The sequence below is a fragment of the Chiloscyllium plagiosum genome, chromosome 14 (genome assembly GCF_004010195.1).
Source record: "Chiloscyllium plagiosum isolate BGI_BamShark_2017 chromosome 14, ASM401019v2, whole genome shotgun sequence".
Lineage (NCBI taxonomy): Eukaryota > Metazoa > Chordata > Chondrichthyes > Orectolobiformes > Hemiscylliidae > Chiloscyllium > Chiloscyllium plagiosum.
Window position 1 is genome coordinate 82,008,404 of NC_057723.1, and position 11,161 is coordinate 82,019,564.

Sequence of the window (11,161 nt, forward strand, 5' to 3'; positions counted from 1 at the left end):
ACAAGATTCCACAATACTGAATAAATGAAATAACTCCATGCAGTTAGAAAAGTAAGTAAATCTGCTATATGTATAGCAATTTCCTAATTTCCAGAATCAAAGTGTGGTAAATATGGATTTACAGACAAACTGTAATTGAGCTGACTACAGAGCATATCAAATGGCAGATACAGTCAAGAAAAATGCTATGGTTTTCTCAGCAAACCATTACTAGAGTTTTTTTTCTTTCTCTGTCTTCTGCTGTGAATACAGGTATAATAATTCAAAATCTTTGCCTTTGCTTATTTCCTATGATCAAATCCCCAGTCATATTCTGTAATGGACCAATTTCCACTGCTTCTATTCTTATTTGTTTATTTCTTGCGAGTTTGCTATCACTTTCTCATTTCTTCCTTTTCATTTATTTTTGTCATCCGCTTCTGGTTTCTAAAACTTTGCCAACCTTCCAGCACCCTGCTAATCTTTGAAATGTTTTTCTTTTTGTTTATTCTATCCTTAACTTCCTGAGTTGGAATACCAATGGTGCATCTTTCTCATCGTCTTTCACAGTAGAATACTTTTTTTGTTCAGTTATCAAATATCTTCTCAAACATCTGGTACTCTTGTCAATGGTCTTATCTTTTCACCTATTACCTAAGTGCACTTCAGCCAACTCACTCTTCATACCCTTGTAATTATTTTTATTGAAATTCAAGGCTTGAGTTTCAAACCCAAATTTTTCCCCTCTAACTGAATGTGCAATGTTTTTCTGTTATGATCAGTGTTATTCTGAGGTCCTCTGCAATGAGGTTATTGATTGTTCCTATCTCACTAAATATTACTAGATGTTAAGCAGTCTGTTTGCAGATTGCTTCTAGATTAGATTAGACTCCCTACAGTGTGGAAACAGGCCCTCCGGCCCAACAAGTCCACACTGACCCTCCGAAGGGCAACCCACCCAGATCCGTTCCCCTACATTTACCCCTGACTAATGCACCTAACACTACGTGCAATTTAGCTTGGCCAATTCACCTAACCTGCACATCTTTGAACTGTGGGAGGAAACCTGAGCACCCCGAGGAAACCCACGCAGACATGGGGAGAATGTGCAAACCCCACACAGACAGTTGCCCAAGGTGGGAATTGAGCCAGGTCCCTGGCGTTGTGAAGCAGCAGTGCTAACCACTGAGCCACCGTGCCACCCCTTGGATTATTCCAAGGAACTTGCCCAAAATTCTTTTTAAGTTCATCCTCTCTGCCACTATTGCCCATTTGATTCATCCAATTTCCATCAATATTAATTTTTGCCATGATTACTGCAGTATCTGTCTTATAAACCCTCAATTTTGTTGATTGTAAAATGTTTGCTCTCATTACAGAATGATCTTCAACCTACCAGGAAACCAGTAAGTATTAATTTCTTGTTAGTTTTCTGTCACATTCTCATTTCTTCCTCTTCATTTTTATTCATCATCCTTTTCTGGTTTCTAAAACTTTCCAGATTTTCCAGCCTACTGCTAATCTTTGGAATATCCTTTTCTTTCTTTGGTTTTTTTAACATGTTGATTGTAAAATGTATCCTTCTCTCATTACAAATGTCCATGTGCTGAATGGGGACCCAGTAAGCATTATTTTTTGTTGCTTCTAAATAACTGAACAGCCTTTGATTTACATTAGATTTTGATTCTTGATAATTTATACAGATGGACATATAAAGAATCAGATATTGCCATTCCCTTAATGTCTACTTCTCATTGCTTAACAGCAAGTCTAAAAGTTTATTTTCATGTATGTGACTTTGTCGAAATAAATTGTTGCAGACTGAATGTGTGTACCCCTTCACTACCTACGATCAGTATGTTTTGTGAGGAAATAGGCATATTTGTTTTTTTCAACTATTGCAGTGAGTATTCCCATTTAATAATTTAGCAACAAGCTTTTGGGTTACAGGGAGTGGACAGGAAACTGGAATTGAGGCCATGATCATATTTAATGATAGAGCAGGCTCAAGGGGCTGAAATGTCAATTCCTGACCCTAGTTCTTTTGTTCTTATGATGTTAGAACTTAAAAGTAGTTTATTTGTTCTCACACAGTTGGTGAGATGGTGGCATAATGGTGTCACTGCACTAGCCACCTAGAGGCTCTGGCAAATGCCCTGAGACAAGGATAACGAAATAACTGCACAGAGGCCAGATCCCGTCATCAAGTCACCCTTTATTTACAAGTGGACAGTACACTGGCTGTGGCCAGCCAGCTCAGAGTCAATCCTCAAGTAGAACACAGACATAGAACATTACATCACAGTATAGGCCCTTCAGCCTTGATGTTGCACTGACCTGTGAAATCAATCTGAAGCCCATCTAATCTACACTATTCCATTCTCCTCCATATGCCTATCCAATGACCATTTAAATGCCCTTAAAGCTGGCGAGTCTACTACTGTTGTAGGCAGTGTGTTCCATATCTCTACTACACTCTGAGTAAAGAAACTAACTCTGACATCTGTCCTATATCTATCACCCCTCAATTTAAAGCTATGTCCCCTCATGCTAGCCATCACCATCTGAGGCAAAAGGCTCTCACTGTCCAACGTATCTAACCCTCTGATTATTTTATATGTTGCAATTAAGTCACCTTTCAACCTTCTTCTCTCCAATGAAAACAGCCTCAAGTCCCTCAGGTTTTCCTTGTAAGACTTTCTCTCCATACCAGGCAACATCCTAGTAAATCTCCTCTGAACCCTTTCCAAAGCTTCTACATCCTTCCTATAATGTGGTGACCAGAAATGTACACAATACCCCAAGTGCGGCTGCACCAGAGTTTTGTACAGCTCTAGCATGACCTCATGGTTCCAAAATTCAATCCCTCTACCAATAAAAGATAACACACCGTATGCCTTCTTAATAACCCTATCTACCTGGGTTGCAACTTTCAAGGATCTATATACCTGGACACCAAGATCTCTCTGCTCATTTACACTACCAAGAATCTTACCATTCGCCCAGTACTCTGCATTCCTGTTACACCTTCCAAAGTGAATCACCTCACACTTTTCCACATTAAACTCCATTTGCCACCTCTCAATCCAGCTCTGCAGCTTATCTATGTCCCTGTGAAACCTTTAACATCCTTCATCACTATCTACAATTCTACCGACCTTAGTGCCATCTGCAAGTTTACTTACCCATCCTTCTATGCCCTCTTTCAGATCATTTCTAAAAATGACAATCAACAGTGGATACAAAACAGATCCTTGTGGTACCCCACTAGTAACTGAACTCCAGGATGAATATTTCTCATCAACGACCACCCTCTGCTTTTTTTCAGCTAGCCAATTTCTGATCCAAACCGCTAAATCACCCTCAATCCCATGCCTCTGTATTTTGTGCAATAGCCTACTGTGGACAACCTTACTATATACCTTGCAGAAATCCAATTATACCACATCGACCACTTTACCCTTATCCACTTTCTCAAAGAACTCAATATGGTTTCAGAGGCACGACCTACCCTTCACAAAACCATTATCCCGAATCAACTTATTCCTTTCTAGATGATTATAAATCCTATCTGTTATAACCCTTTCCAACACTTTACCCACTACTGATGTAAGGCTCACAGGTCTATAATTTCCAGGATTGTCTCTACTCCCCTTCTTGAACAAGAGAACAACATTTGCTAACCTCCAGTTTTCTGGCTCTATACCTGTAGACAATGATGACATAAAGATCAAAGCCAAAGGTTTGGCAATCTCCTCCCTGACTTCCCAGAGAATCACAGGATAAGTCCCATCCAACTCAGGGGACTTACCTATTTTTACATTACTGAGGAGGTTCTAATCTCCTGGCTGTATTGGTCAGCAAAGGCTTATCTGATTGGCCCCGGTTAACAATCCCAATCAGGAACCTGGTGGTCAATGAGGTCAACCTGGTCCCAATCACTACAGATTCAAATCTACTATGGCAGCTGGGAAAATTTTAATTCAAAATTTTAAAATCTAGGATACAAAGAAAATCTCAGTAATGGTAATCATGCCAACTATCTTTGATATCGTAGGTCGTCATAAAAACCTAACTAGTTCACTCATCTCTTTTTGAGAAGGCATCTTGCTGTCCTACATGATTCCAGATTTACAGAAACACTTTTAACTACCGTCTGAAATGACCAAATAAGCCATTTTACTTTAAAGGAAATTAAGGAGGTGCTCATATCCCAACTTTTGGAGAAACAAAATCACCTCAAATTTGTGCAGATACAAATACTTTTGCAGCTTACATTTAACTCAGACTCTGATTCATAATCTGTGTCTTCCAAGTGATTTCCAAGCCTATGATTCCTTGAATGGGTTCAGTCCTTTAAAGTTAAAGTACGATTCTTGTGAAGTGAAGGGTTGTAAGGTTTCTTGCTGTCAAACAGCTAAGATGTTGATTTGTATGTGAACCTTAAACTGGTTATGAACTTTGGCTGCCTGATACCTCATAGCTTGTACCCATGTCTGGTTCACAAACTGGTTAATCTGAAAAAATGGCTGTCTCCAAGCTGCTTTTCACAAGTTCAAAGTCTAACTTTCTAGATAGGTTAGTGTATACCATATTGATTCCACATCAAATAGGAATGGGTGAGTTCAGAACCAAAAGCCATAGGTTTAGGGTGAGACGGGAAAAATTTAAAAGGGATCTAAGGGGCAATGTTTTCATGTAGAGGGTGGTGCGTGTGTAGAATGAGCTGCCGAGAAAGTGGTGGAGTCTGGGACAACAACAACATTTAAAAGGCATCTGGATGGGTACATGAATAGAAGGGTTTAGAGGGATATGAGCCAAGTGGTAGCAAATGAAACTAGATTAAGTTAGGATATCAAATGTTGTTGGTTAACATCTCTGAGATCAAATGTAGTTTGGATGGGAAAATAATAACAATAAAAAGGGAAGTTTTGTTTTATTATTCATCATGGGATGTGGATTGGTTCAGTACATATTGCCCATCCATAGATGCCCTTGAGAAGGGGGTGGTGATTTGCCTTCTTGAATGGCTGCAGTTGATTTAATATAGATACACCTACAATGCTCTAACGGATGAAGTTCCATGATTTTCACCCAGCGACGTATATGGAACAGTGATCCATGTCCAAGTTATGATGTTGAGTGTCTTAGAGGGGCTCTTGCAGGTGGCAAATTTACCTGCTGTCCTTGTCCTTCTAGATGGTTGCGGCCATGATTTGGAAGGCGCTGTCTAATAATCCTCTGTAATGTATCTTGTAGTAGTATGTGCTGCTGCTATTGTACATCGGTGGGAGAGTGAGTGGATATTTGGGATGTGGTCCCAATTAAGTAGGCTATTTTGTCTTGGATGGTGTTATGTTTCTTGAGTGTTGTTGGAGCTGCAATCATTCATGCAAGTTGGGAGTATTCCATCAAACTCCTAATTTGTGCCTTGGAGAGGTTTTGGGGAATCAGGAAGTGAGTTGCTCACCTCAGGAACCCTAGATTCTGACCTGTTCTTGTGGCCGAAGTATTTGCATGGCTTGTCCAGTTCAGGTCAATTTAACTCCCAGAATGTTGATAGTTTCGGATTCAGTAACACCATTGAATGTCAAGGTAAGAAGGTAAGATTCTCACTTGTTGGAGATAGCCATTGCCTGCCAATTATATAGCATGGATGTTACTTATCAGTCAAGAGTACATATTGTGAAGTCTTGCTGCTTTTAGCCATAGACTGCTTTAGTATCTAAGGAGTCGTGAATGTTGCTAAATATTGTGTAACCTACAAGGAATATCCCCACTTCTGACCTTATGATCAAGAGGAGGTCATTATTAAAGTAGGTGAAAATGGTTGGACCGAGGACACTACCCCAGGAGCTCCTCTTGGAGCTGAAATGACTGACCTCAAATAACCATAACTATCTTCCTTTGTGCTAGATATAAATCCAATCTGCAGAGATTCACCCTGATTTCCATTGACTCCAGTTTTACTCAAGCTTCTTTAGGCCACACTCATTCAAATGCAGCCTTTGATGGCAAGGGAAATCACTCTCACGTCCTCTCAAAAAGAATTCATGTCTTTTGACCACATTTCAACCATGGTTGTACTGAGCTTAGGAGCTGAGTGGTCTTGTCATAATCCATATTGATTATCAGTGAGCAGGTTATTGCTAAGCCAATCCTGCTTATTAGCATTGTTGATGACACCTTCCATCACTTTACTGATGATAGAGTGTAGACTGATAGGGCAGTACTTGGTTGGATTGAAGTTGTTATGCTTTTTGTATACAGGATATAACTGGCAATTTTCCAAATTGTTGGGCTGATGCCAGTGTTGTAGCTGAACTGGAATAACTTAGCTAAAGGTGTAGGAAGTTCTGGATCCCATCTCCTCAGTGCAATTGCCAGAATATTGTTAGGGCCTATAGCTTTTGCCATTACCAATGCCTTCAGCCACTTCTTAATATCATGTGAAGTGCATTTAGATGGTTGAAGACTATCCGTGATGTTGAGAACCTTCGATGGAGGCAGGAATAGATCAGGCAAGAAATGCCAGACGATTGTTGCAAATACTTCAGCATTATCATGTGCACCGATAGGCTGATCTCATTGAGGATGGGGGATATTTGCAGAGCTTTTTATAATTTGCGAAGAAAAATACACGCATCTGAGCATTATAGATTGAATTCCATTTATCTGTCTTTGACAATAAATGTTTTTATCTTGTTTGTGTGGTAGAATCCACCTAAAAGAAATGGCAATGCTGGACCTCCTGGACCTCCTGGACCACCAGGACCTCCTGGACCACCTGGACTTCCTGGCAATGGGGTTAGTTAACCATCCTTTAGCATGCAGTTCAAGCCTGGGAGTAGGTTATGTTAATAAAAGTTATGAATATCATTGACCTAATAATGTACGATAAACTTCATCTTCTATTTAAGTTCTGACTAACTACACTTATAGACATGTTGCAGTACTAGTCTACTAAAAGCAATATATTCTGTGCTGTCACCTGTGCAAACATCTTTCACAATGGAAAATGAATGGGTTCATAACCTATATCATGTATAGACAACAACTATGTGTAGCTTTGGAATTCATTGGAACTATTCTGAGGTTATCACAGAATCATAGAATCCTTACAGTGTGGAAACAGACCATTCAGCCCAACAAGTCCACACTAATCCTCCCACCAAGACCCATTCCTCTACATTTATCCCTGACTAATGCACCTAACCTACATATCCCTGAACTCTGTGGGCAATTTAGCATGGCCAATTTACCTAACCTGGAAACTGGGGCACCCGGAGGAAACTGACACAGACATAGGATGCATTAGTGTTTCAGAAAGGAAGATAAATGAGTAAATCCCTTCCCACAAAAAGAGCAGGTATACTGCCTCTCCCCTGTATGACTGCACCAATTAGCTTCTACCTGGAATGGTTATTTGAATCCTTTCCCAATGTCTGCACATTTCCATGGTTTCTCTGTGATGCATTTGCCCTCATGTCACTCCATATTGGATGATCAGCTGACTCCTCACCCTTACACAGGACAGGGATATAGCTCCCCTCCCCTCCCCCGCACACAGTGAATGGTGTGATGTTATTCAGGCTGTGGAACTGGTTCAAGAACTATCCACAATCAGTTCACTGGAACAGTTACTTGGGTGGAATATGGACATTGATGTAAAACCTAATCATAATTTCAGTATTTTTAATTGTTTGCTTTCATCTTTGGGGAATGGATGATTACACAAGAGCAGATTATGTCAGACAGCTTTTAAGTAATGCTTCTTAAAATTAGCACTGCTGATCAGCTGCAGACAGGGAAGTTGCCTAAATTGAAATGGCTAAGTGATGTACAAAAGAGAACATTTTGATTCCACAATGCTACTTAACTGTCCTGATCCAAGTAATGTAGAAGTGTACAGAGATTCTCTTCCTTCATGGAGCAGAAGCACCTCCGGATGATCATACCAAAAGATGTTCAGTGATCTTACCAGAAATGTCAAGGACTTCTTAAATAAAACTGTGCTCTTATTTTCTGCTCACAGTTGTATCACCTCCAGTCTGAGGACTGACAATACCTCTTTCCACTTCCCTCTGAGCACCAATAATCATTGCATCATACCACTACATCTCATTTCCTAACTTTGCACACTCAGCTGTCTCTATTCTGGCCATTACTGCAATCTCTGCTTTATCTGGCACATTGTATTTGAGCTATTCAATGCACCATACAAGGAACTTGCACATATTTCCTGCTTGTTGGATACGTTGATAGAAAATGTTTGGTAGAAACCATGACTGGAGGAGGCTGCTTCCACCTGAACATTCTGTCCAGTTAAAAATTGAGCTGGTTGTCACAGCCAAAGGCAAAACTCATGACTGTGGGGGCAATCTCACCAGTGTTGGAGGAGACATTCTGCAGAGTTCCTCACACTCTTGTTTTCTGTGCCCACATTCTTTTATCTTAGATCCAACATTCTCTCTTCTCACCTGCCATGAAAAATTAAATATTTATCCCTCTCTTACATTTTTAGCATCAGAAACATGTAGACTGCCTTCTGCCACATCAGGAAGAAGAAGCTAGCCTTTCTTAATGAATATCATTGCTCAATCTGACCCAATCAAGCACCAACTCAGTGACTGCAACCATGTGCATTATGTAGGGTAGCTAGATCCAAAATAACATGATGAATGATTGGATGTAATTGATAGAAGCTGGTGTAGATGGGCCAAATGCCAGAGGTAACTGGTCACCAAGTGGTGAGGTTACATAAAAGTCTGCCACAGAGGACTCAAATGCAAACGTTGAAGCCCGAGGCTGATGGACAGGTTGCAGGAAATGCCAATGAACATGGGCAAAGTGATTCATGGCTTAAAGAAGTCTAGTTCAAACATATGTCATGCAATAGCAAAATCCAAGATGGAGAAGGTAATTAGCTCCATAAACATAAATTAGATGCCCAAGACCATGGAGACTCTTCTTGAAACTGTGGCAGATTTCACAGCTGCAGGAAGTCTCAGATAGCTGTCAGAGTCAAAAAGTGTGGCACTGGAAAAGCACAGCAGGTTAGGCAGCATCTGAGGAGCAGGAGAGTCGACGTTTCAGGCATAAAGGCTTATGCCTGGCCTACTGTCCTTTTCCAGCACCACACTTTTTGACTCTGACTCAACAGTATCTGCAGTCCTCACTTTCTCTCAGATAGCTATCATCTTGCTTCTTGGAGTCAGTGTTGCCAGGGAATTCCCAAGTATGGTGCCAAGCGCTATCTCCTCTCTGGGGCCATCAGTCCTGCAAGGGAGAGAAAATGAATGAGTTGCAATACATTTGGATGATATCCCTGTTGTTTTGAGAAAAGTCTTTGTATGTAGAAAATAGGAGTAGGAATAGGCTATTCAGCCCATCAGTCCTGCTCTACCATTAAGCATGATGTTGGCTGATCATCTATCTCAACAATGCCATATTCCCACTCTCTCCAAGCCCCTCAACTGCTGCAGCCGTTAGACATATATAATATATATCTATTTTTTTCTCTGTGGTCGGAACAGGTTCAACACCTATGAGTGAAGAAATTTTCCTCATCTTATTTTGAAGTTGCTTACTGCATATCCTGAGACTCTGACCCTTTGTTCTCAACCCATCAGTCAGGAAAAAACATCATTCCTGCATCTAATCTAACCAGACCTGTCAAAATTGTATCTGTTTCAGTGAGAGTCCTCTCATTCTTCTAAACCCCAGGGCATACAGGCCCATTAGGTCATGCACTAGCTAGCTTACCATAGTTATGTCTCCTCCACCACTGTGCTTACCTTAGTTTGTGGGGACCATTGAACACATTCCTTGAAACATGTCAGAAGCGCTGGGTTGAAATTTTAGCATTGCAACAGGGCCAACTCCTGTTGAAGATAAAAACAAGGATAAATTAATATTGCAGTCTGCAACTGCGAAGTCTTAAGTAACTCTGAATGAATGACTGTGAGCTTTCCACTTCCTGCTGCTATGGATGTGAAAAGAGATATGCAACAGAATTGAACTTTTTTCATTGTCACTAACAAAATAGCTGCAGAATTGAAATGAAACCAAATCAATATAAAGTTTGAACCCTGCCATCAAAATCACAAGATGTATTGCAACCTAACTCTCACAGAGATGCTGAAAAGCCAGGCTTTTTTTAAAATTCACTCATGGGACATGAGCATTGCTGGCTGGCTAGAACTTATTGCCAATCTCTAGTGTCCTTAAATACGTGGTAGGGGTGAGGTGATTTCTTCAACCACTGCAGCCCATATGCAGTAGGTAACCCACAATGACTTTAGGGAGGGAATTCCAGGATTTTGAACCCAACAACAGTGAAGGAACAGTGACATATTTCCAAATACATACTTCCACTACAGAGAATTTAAGGACTTTGAAGACATGCTTTGAACCCCACATTAATGTCATTATGAGCAAAGTGTACAACATCAGAACTTGTGACATTTGACCAGTACATGACTGTACATCCAGCAAATATCTGTGGTTTTGGGCAAATGGTGAATGATTAGATTAGATTACATTACAGTGTAGAAACAGGCCCTTCGGCCCAACAAGTCCACACCGACCCGCCGAAGCGAAATGTGACATTTGACCAGTACATGACTGTACATCCAGCAAATATCTGTGGTTTGGGGCAAATGGTGAATGATCTCATCGGAGATGGCATTTTCTTAGGCACAAAGAATCTCGTCATGAGAACACATCTCCTGAGAGAAGTGAAATTTACTTTCACGGCAGTTATTAACAGAAGTTGTGAAGTCAATCATTAGTTGTGGACTATTAACAGTGGAGGCTTTGCATTATGCTGAGGACTTCATGCTAAATGAGAACAATACATTGGAATAAAGGAATAAGTATTTGCAAAGGAATAAGCGGAAAGTTTAAGGAGCAGGATGCAAAGAGATATCACACAGAAGAAAAAATGCATGTTAGGGATGGAACAAGTGCTGTAACATTTGCATGCAAATGTATAGCTAGAAAGAAACAAAGCAAGTTATTGAAATAGCTGCTGGAGAGCTGTTAACTATTGATTCTCATGAATCACTATACATAGTGGTGGGCGGCACGGTGGCACAGTGGTTAGCACTGCTGCCTCACAGCGCCTGAGACCCGGGTTCAATTCCCGCCTCAGGCGACTGACTGTGTGGAGTTTGCACGT

At 40.6% G+C, this 11,161-nt stretch overlaps 1 protein-coding gene across 2 annotated transcripts in view; it reads left to right on the forward strand.

Annotated features, from left to right (window-relative positions):
* LOC122556849 (collagen alpha-1(I) chain-like) overlaps window positions 1–11,161 on the forward strand; it is a 181,518-nt gene that overhangs the window by 43,811 nt on the left and 126,546 nt on the right. For both annotated transcript variants that reach the window (XM_043704102.1, XM_043704104.1), the window contains exons 3-4: window positions 1,359–1,385; window positions 6,697–6,786. In XM_043704102.1, coding sequence (XP_043560037.1) covers window positions 1,359–1,385; window positions 6,697–6,786 — 117 coding nt within the window. The remainder of the gene's footprint in view (window positions 1–1,358; window positions 1,386–6,696; window positions 6,787–11,161) is intronic.